Source organism: Kogia breviceps, chromosome 1 (assembly GCF_026419965.1).
Source record: "Kogia breviceps isolate mKogBre1 chromosome 1, mKogBre1 haplotype 1, whole genome shotgun sequence".
NCBI lineage: Eukaryota > Metazoa > Chordata > Mammalia > Artiodactyla > Physeteridae > Kogia > Kogia breviceps.
Window position 1 is genome coordinate 182,073,288 of NC_081310.1, and position 20,423 is coordinate 182,093,710.

General features: G+C 53.9%; 4 protein-coding genes across 7 annotated transcripts; 2 read left to right on the forward strand and 2 right to left on the reverse strand.

Annotated features, from left to right (window-relative positions):
* Positions 1-3,781: 3,781 nt before the first annotated feature.
* On the forward strand, positions 3,782-4,249 carry ZNF593OS (ZNF593 opposite strand). The gene is made up of 2 exons (XM_059070771.2): positions 3,782-3,826; positions 4,103-4,249. Exons 1-2 carry the CDS (start codon positions 3,782-3,784, stop codon positions 4,247-4,249), a joined length of 192 nt encoding a protein of 63 aa, XP_058926754.1.
* Positions 4,250-4,615: 366 nt separating this feature from the next.
* Positions 4,616-5,598, reverse strand: ZNF593 (zinc finger protein 593). Its single transcript, XM_059060310.2, has 3 exons — positions 5,298-5,598; positions 4,997-5,059; positions 4,616-4,905 (listed from the first exon to the last, which is right to left on the reverse strand). The coding sequence occupies exons 1-3, from the start codon at positions 5,495-5,497 to the stop codon at positions 4,764-4,766; spliced, it is 405 nt and encodes a 134-aa protein (XP_058916293.1). The 5' UTR covers positions 5,498-5,598; the 3' UTR covers positions 4,616-4,763.
* A 1,291-nt stretch (positions 5,599-6,889) lies between these two features.
* C1H1orf232 (chromosome 1 C1orf232 homolog) lies at positions 6,890-8,688 on the forward strand. Its single transcript, XM_059070221.2, is given in 4 exon segments — positions 6,890-6,973; positions 8,303-8,386; positions 8,498-8,617; positions 8,620-8,688. Coding segments are annotated over 4 exon segments (357 nt in total).
* Positions 8,689-11,230: 2,542 nt separating this feature from the next.
* Positions 11,231-20,023, reverse strand: FAM110D (family with sequence similarity 110 member D). 4 transcript variants are annotated; one of them, XM_067014315.1, is made up of 2 exons: positions 19,921-20,023; positions 11,231-12,670 (listed from the first exon to the last, which is right to left on the reverse strand). In XM_067014315.1, exon 2 carries the CDS (start codon positions 12,574-12,576, stop codon positions 11,764-11,766), a length of 813 nt encoding a protein of 270 aa, XP_066870416.1. In that variant the 5' UTR covers positions 12,577-12,670; positions 19,921-20,023; the 3' UTR covers positions 11,231-11,763. The 4 variants fall into 4 exon arrangements, with proteins under 4 accessions (XP_066870416.1, XP_058938765.2, XP_066870413.1 ...); XM_059082782.2 differs by lacking the exon at positions 19,921-20,023 and adding an exon at positions 14,631-15,312; XM_067014312.1 differs by lacking the exon at positions 19,921-20,023 and adding an exon at positions 13,290-15,172.
* Positions 20,024-20,423: the final 400 nt, after the last annotated feature.

Here is a 20,423-nt window from a genome sequence, read left to right on the forward strand (position 1 = left end):
AGGCTCCTCAAAAAGGGGCCAAAAAGTGAGCAGTGAGCACGGCAGCAAAGCGCAGAGGTTAGGAAGCCAGAGCCTGGGTGCAAATCTTGGCTTGGCAGCTTGTTAGCTGTGTGACCAAGGGCTAAGCTTACCCACCAGGCATCACTTTCCCTGTCTGTAAAATGGATATAATAGTTCCTACTTCAGAGGGCTGCTATGCAGAGTACCTGTGTTAATAGCTCTACAACCTTTAGAACTGGTTTTTAGCCCCCTCTTTTTTTGCACCGTGGACCCTTTTGGCAATCTGGTGGAAACCCTGGACAGTTTCTTAGAATGATGCTTTTAAAAGCATAAGGCAAAATGCTGAAGATTACAAGGAGGACAGTTATTATCAAAATATATTAAAACCCACAAATTTATGATATAGTAATATGCATTTATCAGAGAGGTATAAGGGGTGGGCTCAGTCACATAGCAAGTGGAACTGATTTTTTTTTTTTTTTTTTTTTGGCTACCCTGGGTCTTAGTTGAGGCACATGGGATCTTTTTTAGTCGCAGCACGCGGACCCTTAGTTACAGCGTGTGGAATCTAGTTCCCCGATCAGGGATCCAACCCAGGCCCACATATTTAATATGCATTAAATAACAAGACTGGCAAATTAAATTCCTTTTCTAATGATCAGCATGTTGTTACTCAGCGTGAATAACACTGAACTGTGGAGGAAGTCTCTGACTCACCTCCTTGCACTTATTGATCAGCAAACACCTACAGATAGGGGATGCAAGAGGGTAACAAATAAGCTGGGTGACCAATGTGAGAGCAGGTGGATTCATCATTTGGTCACTGATGCTCTACTGGGCACCATCAATGGAGCTATGCTGCAGGAGTGTCTGAAACGGTGTGATTTAGCAGTGGGTTAATAACTGTCACCATTTTGAGATCGTTATGAGCGTAAGTGATATTTTGGGATACTCGTGATAACTACAATTTGACATGAAAATATCTGTGATTTCTACTGGTGACAAAGCCACAGATACTAATGCTTCAATCCATAAAGAAGGAAATGGTAAATTTTAGTTAGAGGTTAGTGAAAATAAATGTATAATTTTTTTGCCATGCAAGTTTATAGGCCCCCTGAGTTGGGAAGCCCAGGTTAAGAGCTTTCCTCTAAAACAATGTCTGACACAGACTGTGTCTGCAGTTATCATCATCATCATCATCCCAGGCCAGGGGACTCCCAGGACTTTGGAATCAGGCAGAATCAGTTCCACTTGTTTGAGATTAACATACACACTGTTATGTACAAAATAGATAACCAGCGAGGACCTACTATATAGCACAGGGAACTATACTCAATATTTTGTACTAATCTATAAGGGGAAAGAATTTGAATATATATGCGAGAATATATATATATATTCTTGGACTTCCCTGGTGGTCCAGTGGTTAATACGCTGCAGTTACACTGCAGGGCGCACGGGTTTGATCCCTGGTCAGGGAAGTTCCACGTGCCGTGTGGTGCAGCCAAAAAAAGAAAAAAATATATATATATATATATAATATGTATTCTTATGTATATATCACTGAATCACTTTGCTGTACACCTGAAACTAACACATTGTAAATTAACTACATCTCAATTTAAAAAAAAAATCAGTTCCGGGACTTCCCTGGTGGTCCAGTGGGTAAGACTCCGTGCTCCCAATTCAGGGGCCCTGGGTTGGATCCCTGATCGGGGAACTAGATTCCACACGCTGTAACTAAGGGTCCGCGTGCTGCAACTAAAAAAGATCACATGTGCCTCAACTAAGACCCAGGGTAGCCCCCCCCAAAAAAAAAAATCAGTTCCACTTGCTATGTGACTGAGCCCACCCCTTATACCTCTCTGAACCTGTTTCTTCCTCTCTAAAAGCCAGGGGCTGTGGGGTATGTGACTAGACCTTAGCTCTGTGAGGATGTGCTTTAAATATTTTGAAATCTGTAATATGAGGTAGATATGAGTTATTATTGTTTTGATTCCGTGGGGAGGGGCCTGCCCCTCTGTGTCACCTAACTTGGAATCTCTACCAGTACCCCAATACCTGGCCTCCAAAGGCTGTCATGATCTTGATTGTCACCCAGAGACCTGAAGTCTGAATTTGGCCCACAAATGTCCATGTGGTGTGTGTGTTTTGTCATCATTTAACAACTTCACATACAAATCGAGTTCTCTGAAACTTAGCCAGCTCTGTTCACCCCATCCCACCTTCACATGTGGCATCAAACATAAGTGCAGATCGTCGGCTGCTTCCTTTCAAGGGGACTCCAGCTCACCAGGTCCCCGCAGGACTTGCTCCCTCATTTGTGAACCAGTAGGCTCCCAATTTGCTACTTGGCCCTTACCTCTCTGGCTTTGTCCTTGGCCTCATGTCCTCATATGCTGCACTGTGTGTATCCCTTTAACACTCCTCGGTGCTTTCCCCTTTAATGTTTTTGCCTCTTCTTACACTGGTCTCCCTGTGGCACTCCAGAAACCCAATAAACACAGACCTATCTCCACCATCCTGATTTCATCAAACACCTACCCTGAGCTGGCACAAGATAGAGGGGAGAAGCCAGTCAGCCTCTGCCCTCCCTCAACTCACAATCCTGTAGGGGAGAAACCAACAAGAACTCACCACGTGTACTCAGATACTCCCTGTAAATGACTGGGGTCCTAACAACCACACCAGTGCCTTTACTCTGGGCCCCCAGCACGTGGCAGGGCTAGGCAGTTAGGGGCACAGTAAATGGCAGCTTCTATTTTGAAGGTAGTTTTATGAATTTATGAAAGGTCTTTGGATCTATTTGCTGTAAAAATTTCAGCGATAACAGTAGGTCATTAAGTGGAAGGAGGACGTGCCCTTTCCCCAGCATGTCCTCATCCTGTTGCCCAGGTTGGGCCACTGTTTTCTGGGTGTTCTTCCATTCTCTCTATATGCAGATACTCTACATGCTATTCTGGAAATATGCTTGTCCCCCCATTTTTATGAGTTAATCAATACCAAATGAAATCATACAAATAATGCCCAGCACAGTCAGCTACTATTTTTTCTTTTTGGCCACGCCACGTGGCTTGTAGGATCCAGGTATTGAACCCAAGACATGGCAGTGAAAGCCTGGAATCCCAACCACTAGGCCACCAGGGAACTCCCAGTCAGCTACTATTTTTCAGCACCTCAGACAGCTTTCTTAAGATGCAGATCTTTTATTATTGTCCCCAAGCTGAGGTAGGAAAGTCCCTAAAGAAACTCCATCTTGGAGAAAGGGGTGGAATGTGCCTTCCCCCAAGGTAGGTGTGGTTGATCCAACAGAAACCAAGTGGAAAAGGCCTATTCCTGTTTGGAGGGGGTGCTAATAAGGCACCCAACCCCTCCTTTGCTGAGAGCTGACTGGTGACATCCAATCATCTGAGGTAGGGTTAGGGCCACGACCAGGGCTGGGAGGCCCTCCCATACCTGGTCCAGGCCTGAGACTTCTCAACACTACCAGGCAAGGCCTCTCCTGCCTACCCGGCCTGGACTCCCTGGTGGGTGGGGGAGGTGCTGCTCAGGCCTGATGCTGATCTCTCCTGACAGCTGCTCCTAAGGCTGGCAGGGCGGGCAGGCGGGGGAAGGGACAGATTTAAAGGTCTAGCTGCCCCGCCCCCTGCCAGACCTGGGAAGGCAGACGCTGGTGAGCATCCTCTCTGTCCTGATTTCCGCTTCTTGGTACCATGAACGCCACTGGTCCTCATTCCCGCTTCCATCCCACAGGACATCAGGAAGACTAGCGGCATCCACCATGCGATTTCGACGCCTGACACCTGGCTACTTCCGAGTGCTACAGGTAAGCACCCCAAATGGTGGCTTCTGGGACCGACCCCTTCCTCCCCCTACCATGGCTGGGATGATACCCAGCAGCCAGGCTGTCACATTCCCTGCCGCCTGAGCAGCCAGGGCCCACATAGGCAGTGAAGCGAGAGGGATTGGGGTGGAATCTCCCCGGGGCTGCAATGGTATCCATATCTCCTTCCCTCAGCTGTAGCTTCTCAGCCCCTTTCCACCCCCCACCTTCCCAGAAGTCTCAGCTGACCCCTCAGGTGGACCCTCTGTGCACCTCCAGATGCAGATAGCCGGGGAGCTGAAGGCAGAGCCCCGGAGTCCGCTGGTGGGGATCGTGGCTGCACTGCTGGCTATCCTTGGGCTGGGCGGCTCCTGCTATGCTGTCTGGAAGATGGTGGGGCAGCGGCAGCCGCCACAGGCTCCATGATGAACTGGGCAGACTCTTCTTCGTGGGTACCCCCCAGGTGGGCCCTGGGGGGGGGGTTAGGTGACTCGCGGGGGCTACAATCTCAGGAGCCTACTTCTTTTCTGGGGGGGGGGGTCACTCCCTGCCCTCATTGGAAGCAAGGTAGTATAAACCTGATTCTACCCATCCCCCACACACACCTAGGCTGCAATGGGGGGCTTCAGCTCAGATGCCAGGACCCCTGAGAGAAGGAAAGGATGCAGGTTTTAAAGCTGAATCAAGTAGGGAGTAAACACCCTGGGCCCTGTACACAGGAGTAGAGAGAAACCCTTACAGGGCTTGAATTTGGAGGAGTGGCCTGGAGGTTAGCGAGTCAGAGGCAAGCCCTATTTATCCAGTTCTTTTATTGGGAGGGAGGGCACCCAGAAGAGGCTATCTACTTCCCCAACCCAAAGAGACTGGCATAGTCTCTCCCAGCCTGGCCTTTGCATCACTGTCCATGGGCAGCTCCTCTGCCTTGCATCCTCAGGCCATGTCAGGTAGACGTGTCCATCTCAGGGACCGCGGTGGATACTTCTGTGGGCACTGCCAGCCTTTGGGGAGGAACATAGGAACCCATACCCGCTGCCCTCTCTGCTTCTTCCTGACTGTAGGGCTCCACACTCAGCTGCTTCAGCCTGGGAAAAAGAACAGGAGTTGAGAGCTGACCAGATGCAAGCCCTGTCTGCCCGACACACATCCATCAATCCTCTCCTTACTCCTTCATACCTTTTCTTGTGGTCTTTGGATCGGAAGTGGGTCTTCAGGTTGGCAGAATCGATGAAGTACCTCCTGTAGGGATGGGGGATAAGGAGGATAGTTAGAAGGTGATGCCTCTCAGGTACGCCTATTTCCCTGGCCCTAGCTCATTCCCTGATGCTAGGCTCCGGGCTTGAAGGGATGGGAGGCCGGCAGACCCACTGGTCCCAGGAGAAGAGACCCTGCGCGTCCCGGGACCCGGATCTCACACCCCCGGCCCGTACCGCGGACCCTTCTTCTCCTCCTCAGGCTGGGCCCGGCCGGAACTCACGCGCAGGCCAGACAGCGATGCAGGCCGCCCCCTGGCAGGTCGGGATCGGGTTCCGCGCCTGGGTCTGGCCGGGGCCGTGCGGCAACCTGGGGTCGCAAATCGCGGTGAATCTCATCCAGGTCCGGCTGCCGCCGCTTCGCCTTCATCTGGCGGGCCAGGGAGTGCGCTCGGTGCGCGCCCGTCCGGCGGGAGCGACCCATGACGGGTGACAGCAGGACTAGGGGTCCCAGAGCCGAGTTGGGAGAACACGCGTGGGCGCTTCCGGACTGCTCAATGACGCCTTGTGACGCCCTGGGAATGAGCAGGCTCTGCCAGACCGCCTCTGATGACGTCACTTGCGCGGGCCGCGCCTCGAGCGCCCCCAGGCGGCCGTCCACGTCAGTGACGGAGCTCGGGGCCGGGCCTCAAGAAGCGTCCTCTTCCGTCGCTGGAGGGGCAGGGTGGTGCGTGCCCTGGGGGGATGCCGGCCCGTTTGCTGCCCTGCCCGCCCCGCCTGGCCCACAGCACTGTCTTCTGGTCTTATCACCTCTTCCTGGTTCCCAGATCTTAGACTCCGCGTTGCGGGTGGCGATGCTGCATTTTTGGGACGCACTGAAAAATGTCTGTGATGTTAATAAATTAATAAATGAGTGAAAGTGAATAAGTTTGGGATCCCGGCCCACAGAAATACCTCTAGTCCCTGAGAAATCCCTCGCCACTTCTCACCCCTCCCCAGTTATTCTTCCCCAGAGATCACAGTGCTTAGGCGTACTGTCAGGCTCAAGAGGGGTCGGCTCCTCTCACAAGAAAAGGAAATGCTCACAGAAGGACCTCCCATCTTTGAGCCCCTTCTCTGAGCCCTGGAATCCCAGGCGTGGGCTGGCATCAAAGGGAGAGATACAGCCCAGGTGTTTGCTCAGAGTGGGGAGGGGGCCAGAGAGCCTTTCCCCATGCACCAGAGCCTGGTGCCTTCCAGGCTGACCAGAGGAACTCAGCAATAATTCAGGAGCTCCGGTTCTTTGGAACCTGTTGCCAGGAAACAGGGAGACCAGCACGTGCATCCCTGGGGAGAGGTATCAGTTTCCAGCCCAGACAAAGCGGTGAAATGTAAGCCCAGGGCACCGACTGGGAGCCTTGGGACCTTCCCACTCCAGTTCACAGAGGCTGAGTGCAGACATAGGGCAGAACCCCGTTGAGGGCACAGCTGGTATGGCTACAGTCACAGGGGAACCACTGTGAGTCCTGAGCCCAAGGACTTTGTAAATGGAATTCATGAATGGAAGAGGATATTTCTGGAGCCATTCCAAATGATCAAATTCAAGAACTCCTAGGCCCAGGAAGGATGCTTCTGTGGAGGGAGTCTTCATTATGTCTTCATTATTCTTGGCGAATATGGGTCAAGACGAGGGGCTGAAGTGGCAGAAGCTGGCTCTCACCACAGACTCCTTTGGATCGGGTTCACCTGCTGGGCACTGTGCCATCTGGGGAGGCTGGTGCATCTTTAATGAGGTCACCTGATCCCTGGGACAGGCTCTCAGCCTCACCAAGTTCCTGGAGCCAGACACACTGGGTGCTTCCTGTGCCTGGGTGCCAGGCCCATTTCCCCTGCAGCCATGAACCAAGCCTTCTGGAAAACCTACAAGTCCAAAGTGCTACAGACCCTGAGTGGGGAATCTGAGGAGGACCTGGCAGAAGAGGTGGGTAATATCCTGCTTGCTGGATGGGGCATGGGCAGAGGGGCAGCAGGAGTGAAAGATACTAAGAAAGGCAAGGGACTGGCTATGAGAGAGAGAGAAAGAGAGATTTGTGCAGAAGCAACTGGCAATGCATGGATGACCAATGGCATGGTGCAGTGTCAGAAAGTCAGGACATTCCAGAAAACAAAGGAAGAAAAGACAGGGGCACTGGAGGAGTGGTCACTGTCTCCAAAGATCTCAAGGGCTGCCACACGGAAGGGATCCTTTTAGGACCCATGCGCAGTACCCACACAGATACACTCAGCTTGACACAACTTTCTAATGGGCAGAGCCGAGCAAAAGCAGGATGACTCGCCTTGAGAGGAAGCAAGGCCCCAGGAAGTAGGGGAAGTGGCACTTGTACACTGAGGGTTACTGTAGCAGCAACAGAACAGAGCCATACTTGGACCATGTTTGTTCTGACATTTAAAAAGAAAAATTGAAAAGGCTCCAAAACAGTCTTACCTCTGGAGGCTGTGATAAATGGCAATTCCACAAATAGATACGGCAGAGGCAGGAACTAGTGCTGGGGTGTGTGTATGTCAGTGTGAACACGTGTATGTCTACACAGTTTGGTGTCTAGGGCTGGCCCTGTGTAGAAGTATCTGTGGGTCAGTATTGGGACTGGCGTCCATGTGGAATGCCCAGTTAAGGTGTGTGTGCAGGTGTGAACTGGTTACAGGTATTTTCAGGTGTGTTTTGCGGGGGCAGAAGTCTACAGAGGCATGCAGGCATTCGCAGGTACTATGTTTGTATGGCGTGTGTGTTTGGGTGTGTGGGAACATCTGTGTCTTGGTGTCTGTGGATGGGTGGAGAGGTTTTGTGTGCTGTGAGTGGGCCTCCATGCAGCTGTCTTCAGTTGTGGAAGTACACAGGTGTGAATGGTATAACTGCGTAAGTGTTCTTGTGTAGGTGCCTCACAGCACATGTATCTGTGTACATACAGGTGAAGAGTTGTATGTGGAGGCACACTCCTGTACAGGTGTGTGTCTACATTGGTGTGCAAGGCCTTGTCCACATGTTTTGCAGTGTGTATGCATGTGTCTGTGGGTGGGCAGTTATGTGAGCTCAAAGGTGTCTGCAGGGATTGACTGTACAGGAAACGTGTGACCGGGAGCTTTGCGTAGAGGTACAGCTGCGTGTATTATTGGAGGGTGTCAGGGGCCTAGGTGTGCATCCTGTTCCATGGGGTTTGGAATACCAGGTCTATGTGTACCAGGCTAGCAGTGGGGGAGGGAGGTCATATTCCTCTGGGGCCTCTCTCATGCTGGGTAGGGGTTTTGGTCCCAGAAGGAGAACCCAGCGTTAGTGGAGTCTGAGGCAGCAGAACCAGCTGAAGAGGCCTTCAATCCCATGTCACAGCTGGCCCGCCGGGTGAGTTCTCCCTTCTTCCACCCCAACCCTGGGGAGCCTGGCAGAAGTTGCTGTGGAGTCCTGGGAGGTGGTGCTGGGGGCCATCCTTGACTCCCAGCCCCTCTCTCCCAGGTTCAGGGGGTTGGGGCGAGAGGCTGGCTGACACTGTCGTCTCTGTTTAACAAAGAAGACGAGGACAAGCTTCTGCCGCCAGAGCCCTGTGCTGACCAGTACGTGTGTGTGTGTGTGTTGAGGGGGTCTGGGATGGGCCTGCGGATCCCCTTCTCCCATGTCCTTTCCTTCTGGTTTGTTTGTCTTTCTGACTACGGAGGACTGGGGAGGGCCAGGCCCTGGCTGTTTCTGTTTCTCTCATGTGGAAAGAGGCCCAATCAGCATATCTGGGAGATTAGGTTAGATCTCAGAAGGAATTTACCAGCTGTTGGGATTGAGATGCTAAAAGGTATTATGGGCTCTCTCTCTCCCCATCTATGTGGGAGGGGTCATCTCCCTAGAATAAGGGAACCCAGGAGAGAAGTTTTAGGTGTTTGGAACAGAGAGTGGTTCAGATCAGTGGTTCCCAAGTATTGGTCTAAACCCTCATCCTCCCAAGGAACTTGAGATAAACACAAATTCTCAGACCCTCCCTCAAAGATTTTGATTCAGCCGGTGTTGGCTGAGGCCTGGTATCTATATTTTCAGCGAGCTCCCTGAAGACTTGAGGACAATAGTTTAGGAACTACTGTCTTAGCAGGTCTTTGATGCTGGGGGCATAGAGGGTCAGACCCGGGGCCTTGTCTTCCTCCTAGCTCTATTCTGGCACATGCTCCATCTCTGCCCTTTCCTCCAGCCCAGTCACACTTCCCTTTTGGCGTACCCCTATTCCTTTCTTCCCTAGGTTCCCCCTGACCCACCCATCTCTCCTGCCCCAGGGTTCCTTTTCTCCCTCCCGCTCACCCCCTCTCCCTACCTCAAGCCTCATCACTGCTCCTTGATTGCCCTTCCCCCCACATCTACTTGCTACCTCCCTAGTCCCCCTCTCCTATAAGCCTTTGATCTAGGCCTTTCTCCTTTGCTCGGGGTCGCTCCACCCATCCTTCTCCCCAGCGTCCCTCATTTTTCTGGACCCTCTTTTCCTCCATCCCAGAACCAGACCCCTGTCCCCGCCCCGTCTCTTTCCCCAGGGCTCTGCCCTCTGGTTCCGGAACGACCGCCCCCAGAGTCTGACCCCGCCCCCTCCCCGGATCTAAAGTTCCCATTCGGGTCCCACAGTCTCTTCGCATCCTTCCGCCCGCCCCTCTCTCAGGGCTCCTCCTCCTCCACCTTCCCAGACCCTGCGCCTCTGGCTCCCCTCCTCTGGTCTCGCCAGTCTCCTCTACCCTAACCCCTGACCCCAGCTCTCTCCCCAGGGATCCTGATCCCGGTGCCCTCTTCCCAGACCCCTCGCCTAATCCCCTGCCCCTGCCCCACCCCAGCCCCCTTTCCCAGTGCCTCTGAACCCTCCCCTTGCCTCCAGGCCCTGCCCCCAGTCTCCCGGGCCCCTCCGGCCCCTGACCTCACCCGGGCCCCACTGGCCCCACTACTGGTCCCTTGACCCCGCCTCTTGTCCTTTGTCCTCTCCGGGGCCTCTCGGCCAGCCCCTGACCCCGCCTCTCTCCTGCAGCCCGCTGGCGGCGCAACCCTCCTCTCAGGAGGCGGCGGAGACGCGCGGGCCCGGGTTCTGGGACGTGTTCGCCAGCAGGTGGCAGCAGCAGCAGCAGCAGCAGCAGCAGGCGGCGGCAGCGTCTATGCTGCGCGACGCGGAACCCGCTCCGGATCAGGACCCTGAAGCCGGGGACGAGGCCGCCGAGCGCCCCGACCCGCGGGAAGCCGATCCCGCAGCCGGCTTCAGGTGGGGCTTCCTCACCCACAAACTGGCCGAGATGAGGATGAAAGCTGCGCCCAAGGGAGACTAGTCTGCCGGCCTAACTGGGCGACCGCTCCTCCCCGCGATAAAAAAAAACCCTGGCCCGACACCCCGTGTGACCGCGTGCTTTTGTCCATACGGCGGGGAAGGCTGCTTTTGCGTGGGCAACCTCAGGGCAGGGTCCATCTGGAGTGGTCCTCGCCTTCTCCCCCCACAAACGTACAAGGAGAAAATGACCAGAGACCTCCCAGGTATCAGGATAGATTGTGTTCGAGTTAGGGTACAACTTTCCAGGAATCTGGGGAACCCTAAAGGACAAGTCCCGTCGCCCTGTCCACCCCCTTTTAGTTCGACAAACGTTTCTTGTGGCCTCGCTACGTGGACTGTCCCTGTACTAGGGGAAGGTCAGTGACTACCAAGAGAACCCAGACTACCAGCGGGTCCCACACAAGGTGATAAGTTGAGGCACAAAAATAAGGCTGTAGTTGGGAGCTCAGAGATGACCCCGGCTGGGAAATTCAGGAGTTCCTGAGAGAGAATGCATACATGTAATCTTAGCAGGATGAGTGGAGAGAAAGGGGAAGGTAACCCAGGCAAAGGGAGGAGGCCGTGAACAAAGACTTACAGGTGTGAACGTGTGAGGAAAACAGGTGACCTTGTTTGTCTTTGAGGGAAAGTAGACAGTGACAAGATGTGAGGCTGCGGGTTGGCAAAGTCCTGTTTTGAAGAGTCCTTTATTGTCCTCGATTCTGGATCCTCCACATCTCAGCCCATCATATCTAGTAACCAAAATGGGTAGCAAAGCTCCAGGAATGGGAGCCTTCAGGGGCTGGTGAACCCCAGATTTCTGGAGCAGACCCCTCCCCAAAACTCCCCAAATGCGCGATTCCCGGCTCCCAGCTCTAATTTGGACCCTCCTGGGGGGTCGGTGGCAGAGACAATCACAATAGTGTTAGTGCTAATTCGGTAGTGGTCATAGCGGCTTCGTTTATTGAGCACTTCCTATATGCCGGGAACTTTGCCAAGCGCTTTATGACCATTTCAAATATACTTTGATCACCGAGGGGTGTGTCTGTGGTCCCGAGAGGCACAGTTTGCCTGGAACCCACACTCCAAAACCCTCGCGCGTCTGCTCTGTAATCCAGCCTCTCGTCTCCTTTAAATAACTTTTTGACTTTATTCAGCAGGTTCTCTGATCTCCCACCCCAGTCTTCACTCGCCCAGTCTTCACTAGCCTCCCGGCCTCCACAGGGGCCACAAGGCCGCCCCCTCCCCGTCCGCCGCCTGCGCTGGGAAGGGCCTTCGGGATCTTTTTGTCCCATCCTCCCAAGGTTCACGAGGGGAAACCGAGATCCAAAGGGAAGGGTTTGCCCAAAAGCACCCGGCGCGTTAGAGGCAGGGTGTCCCCGCCCGTGCCTGGGTCCAGCCCCGCGCTCACCCCTTGCCCTTCCCCGGACCCCGGACTCCACCAGAGCCTGTGCACGAGCGGCGGCGGTCACACCTCGGACTCGCGCGGCGGGCCGCGGGCGCGCTGGCAGCCGTACAGCCACTGGATGACGCGCGCGTTGCGCTCCACCACCGACACCTGGGGGCGCCCGTCCCGCGCCGAGCCCGCCGCTTCCGAGCCATCGCCCTCCGCACGGTCCCGGTGTTCTGCGCCGCCGTCGCTGGACGTCCAGTCGCTGGCGTCCCCAGAGCCGGGCGGCGGCGACGTTCCGGGCTGGGGGCTGGCGTCGGCGCCCCAGCTCTGCGGAGAGAAGCGCTCGGCGCCCAGCACCTCCACCAGCGCGCGCTCCAGACCGCAGTAGTTGAAGAAGCGCTCCTTCTCCGACAGGGGCAGTGAGCACGTGGGGCACAATGCCCGCTTTCCCGCTGCTTCTGGAGCATCTTGGGGTGCGACCCAACCCCCAGGAGCCGCGGGTCGCTCCGTTGAGCCTGGGCTGCTTGAAGCGACGTCTCGGGGGGCGCCCAGGAAGAGGCGACGCACCAGCCCCTGACCCTTGGCGTTCTCTTTGTTCACTGAAGCCTTGCAGTCCCGTTTCTGGCGGTAGAAGATGAGGGAATCAGGCCTTGGCAGCCGCCTGCCACTGCCCCGGCGGGCGGGTCTGGGCGTCCTGGGCGATGGAGGGGGCCCCAGCTCGTTGCAGGGGTGCGGGGTGAGCGGCCTGGGACCCCCACGCAGAGCTGGCTCCTGGCGTCGCGCTATCACCTGGTGCGTCTTGACATACTTGGCTTTGTCGGCCTCCAGTCTCTCCACAGCGCTGGGGGTCCGTCCCCTGGATGGGGTAGAGGGAGATGCCAGGAGCATCTTAGCAGAACTGGGCAGGACAGTGCCCCATAAGCCACTGGAGGTAGGCAGATAGTTGAGGAGCTGAGAGCAATTGGCTGGGGCCTCCTGGGACCTGCGGAGGAAGAGGAATGGTCAGGGGGAGAGTAGGAAATGTCCCTGCCCCTCTCCTGCAGGCATTCCTGGGAATAGGCTCAGCCAGCCACCCCTCCCCCAACCAAGTCAGCCAGGTGCCATGCCCAGGGGGCAGAGGCTCAGGTATCCCTCCCACACCCACCCCTCAGAGACAATGGGCAGGGGCTCCCTGGCCACCCAGAAACATATGCCCCTTTGAGAGTGCCCCATTCTGGTAACAGGGCCACGCCAAGCAGGCATCAGCAAGCAGGACACTTGGAAAAGGAAATGGGGCTGGTCCCTGCCCAATTCCCGAAAGTAGCCTCAACCGGAAAAAATACCTCTTCCCAACCTAGCAACTTTGAGTCCAGGACAAGGAGGCTTCCCAGCCACATGCTGGCTCCAGCAGGACCCACCCATCCCACCCCCAAACACAGAGGTCAGGGATATAACCACAGGGTAGGAGTCTCCAGTAATTGCAGCCAACTGCCCTGCCCAGGCTCAGCAGGGCCATCAGAGAGAGAAAGGGAGATGGTCACCAGGTCACTTCAGCCAGCTACCTGCCACCTGCTCTGTGCCCCTAAGAAGGGAATTCCACAATGCCCAACTGTATACATCACCTTGTTTACCTCTGCATTTCCATTTCATAGAAGAGAAGACTGGCCCAGAGAGGAGGAGGCTTGTTCAGGTCTTACTGAGAGTTTGGGCCCAGGACTGGAACCCAGATCTCTTGCTTTGCAGTCCAGAACTAGTTCAAAATGAGTATCTCACTTGCCTATCAAAACTTTCCTCTATGTTTTGCTTCTATTCCTGCTGCTATAAAACCAAGCACTTTCTGCTAGAGATTGGCCCCTTATCTCACTAAAAATTTCCTTCCACTAATTCTTCCCAATAACCTGCACTCCCAGAAATCTGCCCTCAGGGTCCCTCATCCTAAAACCTCCTGACCCTTCTCATCCAGCTCCCTTCTGCTGGGGAAGTAGGGCCGGAGGGGTTGTAAATCAAGAGCTGACAGTTCCCTTGGCAGTAACAGAATGGGCCACCCACACGGCTCAGTACACTCTACCCCATCCCTGTTTCCCTGCTCCCCCCATCCTCCATTCAGCTGAGAGGGACACATCAGTTCTGGGGGCTGAGGAAACCTTGGGTCTGCAGGCAACAAAGGGACAGAACTTGTCAGGGATGGGGGGAGGGGAGCCCTGGTAAGGGGCCTTGGGGCAGAGACTCTGCCAACCCTTCCCACCCCAGGGCAGCCTGTGTGTCCACACACACACACACACACACACACACACACACACACACAGACGCACACACACGCACATACCACACACGCACGCACGCACGCACATAGACACAGACGCACACGCGCACACACCACACACACACACACTTACACACAGAGACGCACGCATGCACACACACGCACACACACACTTACATACACCCATCTAGGGTCTAGCAAGTCAGTCCATAGGTAGTTGGTGACTGGGAAACCAGGCAGCAAGGAAAGCCTGGCAGTGCCCTCCTTCCTGCCTCCCAAGGACTAAACTTGGCAAGAGGTCAGATTCCAAGGTCCCAGGAGGGCACTGTGCTTGTCTAACCTCAAGGGTACCTCCCGTCCCCTCCTTCTCTTCTGAGCCCTGAGCAGGCGGCTATAAAAAGTTCCTAAACACAGGGACCAAAATAGTTTGCTGTCCACTGCCTCTTCCCTGCCTTCTGGGCTGCCTTGGTGCCCAACCACAGACATTCCACCCTAGAAGCCTGGCAGACATCCTGTGCCCGCCATCCCTTTGTGCACCCTCTCCCAGTACTGGGGTTAGTGGTCCGAACTTTGCCCAAGCATTTGGCTTTGGATGCAGATGCAGGCTGGGGGACTGTGCTCACTGGCTTGGTGCCAGCCTCCTTGCCCTTGGGCCCCTGGGTGCCCTCCCGCCCCAGCCGTGGGCTCAGGATGCACTCACCTCTGCATGGTGAGGCTGAATGCCAGGGTCCCCAGGCAGGTCCAGACTGAAGGCAGGAGGGACAGCAGGGACTGGAAGTAACTTTGGTGGCAGCCAAACCTCACTCTCCACAGGAAAAGCCAAGAGAGCCTCCACCCCCCCAGGTTAACCCTTGCCTTCCTGACCTGGAGCCTGGCCTCTGTTAACTCCTTCCTGGTCACAGTCTCAGCGCTGGAGAGGACCTTTGGACCACATCCAGCTCCTTTACCGACGGTCATACGGTCCCTGACAGGTTAAGTGATTTGCACAGAGGCACAGTGAGCTTGGGGCACAGCCAACACCCCAAACAAGGTCTCCTGATTCCCAAACTTCCTCCAGAGGCCTGGGGTGGGGACATGCGATCCACGTGGGGTCAGCCCTCACTGCTGGGCCTCGGCAGATCCTCCTCATTCAGATGAGAAGGCGCAGGGTTCTAGTTAACCAGCTTTTTCCCTCTGTAGCAGGTTTAGACCTGTCCTGGTCCAGGTGTGTGGATGATGTCAGGCTTGCTCTCCCGAGGTGTGAGGCCAGGAATCTGCAACCTAAAGGCGGGGGCAGTGGTGCTGCAGATGTGCCGGGTGAGCCCCTCCCAGCAAGTCTTGGCATAAAGGTCACAAGGGAGCCCATTGGAGCTGCCTCTGCTCAAGGTCCTCTGATGGCAAATGGGATTGTCTGGGAAGAGGGTGATGAAGGGATGATTCTGGGGCCAAGCCTGGGTAAAGGACCTCCTTCCTTCTCTGCCCCCATTGGGAAATTCTAGAGCTAGCACAGTTTCTTACTTGACACCTCATGTCTCAAGGGGGAGCCCTGGCTCCACAATGCTGGTTCCAAGAGAGCCCCTCTTCTCTCCCCAGTGGGTAAACTCTGCAGTACCCAGAGCTCAAAGACCAATATCCTTGCCAAGGGGTTCCTGCACCACCACCCCATGGCCACTTTTCACAAATCCCTTTCCCTCCCTTCTAGCGGTTGTTAATGTTTGCAAAGCACATTCACACCTGCGCTCTCTGATCTCCTTTGTCCCTCCCAAGGACCCTAAACAGAGGACCCAGCAGGAGTGAGTGCCCCACTTTATGGGTAAGAAAACAGGATTAAAGGGGGGTGCTTAACTCCAACCCCCAAAATCCACTCTTTCCACTGCACCCTCTGCCTGTCAAGTAAGGTAATAAGTCTGAAAACCAGAAGGCCCATCTCCTGGTAAGAGATTTTTATTACCTAGTTAGAGGGAGTATTTTTTTTTTGTTCATGATAGATAGTTGCATATTGTGTTGTTACAGCACTCTACAAAATGCTCCCATATACATTATCACAATTCATCCCCAGGACTATGTTTCGGAAGTAGGTTTGTTATTTTCTCCATTTGACTGCTAAAGAGACTGAGGCTCAGATACATGAAATGACTCACCCAAGCTCACACAATTAGGAAGAACAGCTAATTTTTATTGAGAGACTAATATATCCTAGGGCACTGTTCTGAGTACTTCACACAATGATTAACACATTTAATCCTCAAAACAACCCAAGTATTTTTCCTAATTTTATAGATGAAGTTTGCAGGTGCAGGCCAGTAGCCCTGAGATCTGGTCACGAAGGGGTTAAGCATGAGGCCGGGCAGGGCCCAGCTGGGATGCTGTCAATGGCAGGAAACCTGGCCTGTGAAGGAGGGGGAGGATGGGGCTGTTGTGTCTGACTCTTATACAACCCCCATCCCTTTGGTCTTAAAGGAGCATCCGGGTTGGGTGGCAGGGCAGGCAGGGGCCTCCTTCTCAGCTCCGGACAGATACTGGGCTACAGAAAGAGGGGGATTCAGAGTACAATGCAGGTGCTGCCCTGGGGTAGCCCCCAGTCTGATGAGGGTGACTCAAAGTGAGCCCACCTCCCCTCAGGAGTGCTCAGAGTAGGGAGACACAGCCCCAGCCCTGGGAGTCCCCAGTCAGAAGGGCCAGACACAGCCCTGCCCTCAGGAGTCCGGGGGTGGGGACTGGTCAAAGAGCCCTGCTTTCAGGAGCTCCCAGTCTGAGGGGTGACGGTACCCTATCCCAGGATGTCAATAGACACATACTACCATCCTGGAGAGCAGAGTCATGGGGGCGAGGTTTGACTGGATTGGCTTTCGGCTGAGAGAGCCCTGAAGGAGTCAGCCCTGAAAGAGGTGGGAGGTGGGGGAGATCATGGGAGATCCAGCTGCCTGCCCTGCCTGTCTCTTGGTCACACTTGACTTGAACCGGATGATCTGTCTTTCTGGTCATGGGTCCCCAGGGAGAGCCTTAAAGTGACTCCTTCTGGCCCTAGAGCCAGGACTTTTGTTGAGGGGGGAGGCCAAATCCGAGGGAAGTTTCCTTCCTATTTCCGAGCTCATTCCCGATCACCTTGAGAATGAGGGCAGATGGGAATGGCTGAGTCAGAACTGGCTCCTTCCAGGAGAGGGTGGTGGGAGGATGGGGACACATCTCTGGTCAGTGTCAGGAGTGATGAGGACAGGTCAGGAGACCCTTCAGCTCCAGCCTCAGGCCCCAGATCCACACTGTCGCAGAGGAGAAATGTGTTACTTCCCTCACCAGCCAGCTACTGGCCCCTCACCACAGCCAACCACACCTCGGAGCCTCTGATTCTAATCCTGGTCCGTTAGTCACTGGCTCTGTGGCCTCAGGCAAGAACTTAACCTCTCTGAGTTTCCTTCTGTGTAAAATGGGAGTAAGACCAGCTTTTGTGTGGCACAAAGAAGTGGTGCCTGAGGTGCTTGTAAATTTCAGGAGTCTTGGCTTCTCAGGTCTCGCCCTCCAGCGCCTTCCCGACACCGATGGCCTAAGCCTTTTTTTTCTCATCCCACAGTCTCACTCTCAGCCACATCACCGAGTCGTTTTGAACACTGCCCTGTGCAGCAGATGCGTCAGACCTGGCTTTTGCTCTCAGAGAGCTCACCCTGCTGCAGGGGTGGGGGGAACAGAAGTGGGAAGGCCTGATCACAGCTCAAGTGTGAGCGGCGCTGCTGTTACAAAGCTGAACAAAGCAGGGCACATGGGGGGCATCTGTTCTGCCGGGACTGGGGTGGGAAGCTTTCAAAGAGGAGGGAGTATCAGATCTGGGTCTGGAGGGGATTTCTGATGGGGGTGGGGTGGGAGGGAGGGGAGGCTGTAGAGGGCAGGGCAGGGGGGGGGCGTTGAGGGAGGGATGGTGAGAGCAATAGACTAAGGGGACGGCACGAGCCAGGGTCTCAGTGAGGGCAAGAGGCTAGGGAAGGCGGCTGCTGAGAGAGAAGGGGCGTCGGTGCTCAAGAAGGCTTAGAGAGAAGATGAGGTGCAGGGAAGAGAGGGGTTTCTGTGAGGAGATGGGTGCAGGGAGGCGATGGGGACACCGAGCAAAGGCAGGCTCAGTGGGAGAAGGGGGCTTAGAGGAGAGCTGGGGCCTCAGGGCAGGGGACGGGGCTTCAGTGGGAGGAGGAGAGTTCAGAGACAGGGAGGGGCTCGGGCTGGGGTCTGTAACGCCCCGGCACCACAGGAGGAGCCCCCCTCCGCTGGCCGTGGGTGAACCCCGCAGAGCTTAGAGGCGCTATCCTCTAATTCCGGGCTTTCCGTTTCGGAAGGAATCTCGGCCACAACAATAGCCTGGCTCCCGCGCCCTCTCCCTCCGAGGGGTGTGGCTTCTGGGCAGAGCCGGCGCCGCCTGCTGCCCGGTACTCGCCGCGGGGGCGGCCGAAGAGGGGAGGAGGGTGTCATTCAACATTTTTGCCCCGGAACACCTACAAGATGCTAACGAACAACGGAAATAAAACAGATAGGATTCCTGCTCTCAGGAGCTTACAACCTAGAGTTAGAACAAAACCAACTGCATTTCCTGAGCGTTTACTCTGTGCTAGGCGCTCTGCTAAGTGCTTGACTCTCAGAACCTCTCTTACTCCTCACAAAACCCCATGTGAAGTGGTCAGTAACCAGAGGCAGAGAGAGGCAAAGGAGCTCACTTAGGGTCACACAGCTTGCAGATGGTAGAGCTGGGACTCCAGAGCCGGCTCTTACCCACTGAGCAGCACTGCCTGCCTCGATTCTACCCCTCAGGGGGGGCTCAAGCAAGTCTGCTCTCCCTGCCCGCTGGCCCTCCTGCCTTGCTTTTCTGTTGGCTGGGCTGGACTTCAAGTCTTCTGGACCCAAGCAAGGATTGGAAGGAGGTCAGCCCCAACTGCATTGTGCTCCAGGCCTTATCACCTACACTTGCATCTTGCCGTCTTTATCAACAACATCTCCAGCATTCCACCTTCCACCACTGTCTTCACCAAGTGGCCTTTAGAGAGAGCAAAAGGAACAAAAAGCATCCAGTCTACACTAAGGAAAGTAGAGGAACACGTGGAAGGGAATCAGGGGCTTCTCATAGAAAGCGATGGCAAGAAATCTCTCCTCCTACCTTGACAAATAACACCTTCATAATGACACACTGAAAAATATGTTTCGATTTTTTTATACAGAGAAAGTCATCAAAGTACCAAAGATGATTGAATTTAATTATCATTGAGCATACATGGGTGTTTTGTTAGATGAGGGTCAGCAATGTTAGATGAGTGAAAAAACAAAGATGTGAATAATTAATAAATTATTATATCTTCATTCCATAAAACCTATTTTTCTTGCTTTGATTTCAGCAAAATCACCAATTGTGTTGCTATAATTAAATTTTCACATTAATTTGTATTCTGCTGATAGTAATGTCTAATTAGACCACCTTTCCTTAGGCTGTTTTTTTTTTAGTTTTTTAAAATTTCAATTTGAAGACACTTTGTTCTGCTGAAGTAGTAGCAGTTAGAATTGAAAATAAATTTTCAATACTTAATACTTAAATTTAGAGATGAATTATGAGTGTTACATAACATGTTCAAATATTTAAATGGTGTGTATATGATAAATTATCATCAGCACAGAACATATTACAATGTATCTTAATGATATCATATAAATCCCTATATCTTATATCATGACTTTTACCATCTCATTAAGCAATGTCTAGATTCACAACAGTAAAGAATTGGCAAGAATACTTCTTTCATATTATGCTTCGCCTTCACTTACAAATTTAAGTGTAAAATGCATTGTTTAATGCTGCAGAATGTTCCTCAGCCATTATACGCTACTACTGCAAATACCAGGCTACCCACTGGAACACGAAGGGAAGGAAGAAAATGGATGCTAGCACTTTCTGGGAAACAATACTCCCTTACGAACGAATCTACGCATTAATGCTCTCTGAGAGGAAAGATTTGACCAGTTAATTAATCTGCATTTTCTCTTACCTAAGCGCTTTCCCCAGTCTCCCCCACACTCCAAACAGTGGCTGTCTGCAATTTCAGCAGCAGTGCAAACCTTCCGGCAGAGCGATGCAATCATCTTTTGTTTGGAGGACCAGGCAAGAGGTGTGGAGAAGCGTCTGTTTCCCTGGGGCCGAATGGCGTTAGGGCTGAGTAGATGCTGAGGGTTTGAGTTTACACTGTGCAGCGCTGAGCACTGTGTCCTGAGTGGCAGATGCCCATGTGGTCCTTAATCAATGACTTTTGGGGTACTTTTTATATCAAAAGCCCTTTATGGGTGGGAGCCGCTCTGGTCACTTGTAAATGTAGCTCTGAGCTATGGCCACGGAGGTGTTGTGTCACACGGAACATACCCGATGGTGAGGACCTACCCTTTTATATGTGAAGAGGGCAATTCCCAGAGAAAGTGGAGGTTGAGGACTGGGCGGACGCCCCAAGAGGTGGGCATTATGACCACCGTCTCTCACACCCCCATAGCATTATAACCA

What these genes read in the sequence shown, in the direction of transcription:
- ZNF593OS (XM_059070771.2), top strand. Translation starts at nt 3,782, where the DNA reads ATGCGATTTCGACGCCTGACACCTGGCTACTTCCGAGTGCTACAG. An exon ending in GCTACTTCCGAGTGCTACAG is followed by an intron (nt 3,827 to 4,102) that starts GTAAGCACCCCA and finishes GTGCACCTCCAG; the next exon opens with ATGCAGATAGCCGGGGAGCT.
- ZNF593 (XM_059060310.2), bottom strand. Translation starts at nt 5,497, where the DNA reads ATGGGTCGCTCCCGCCGGACGGGCGCGCACCGAGCGCACTCCCTGGCC. An exon ending in CATCGCTGTCTGGCCTGCGC is followed by an intron (nt 5,060 to 5,297) that starts GTGAGTTCCGGC and finishes CCATCCCTACAG; the next exon opens with GAGGTACTTCATCGATTCTG. An exon ending in TCCAAAGACCACAAGAAAAG is followed by an intron (nt 4,906 to 4,996) that starts GTATGAAGGAGT and finishes TCTTTTTCCCAG; the next exon opens with GCTGAAGCAGCTGAGTGTGG.
- FAM110D (XM_059082782.2), bottom strand. Translation starts at nt 14,887, where the DNA reads ATGACCGTCGGTAAAGGAGCTGGATGTGGTCCAAAGGTCCTCTCCAGC. An exon ending in TTCAGCCTCACCATGCAGAG is followed by an intron (nt 12,671 to 14,630) that starts GTGAGTGCATCC and finishes CTTCCTCCGCAG; the next exon opens with GTCCCAGGAGGCCCCAGCCA.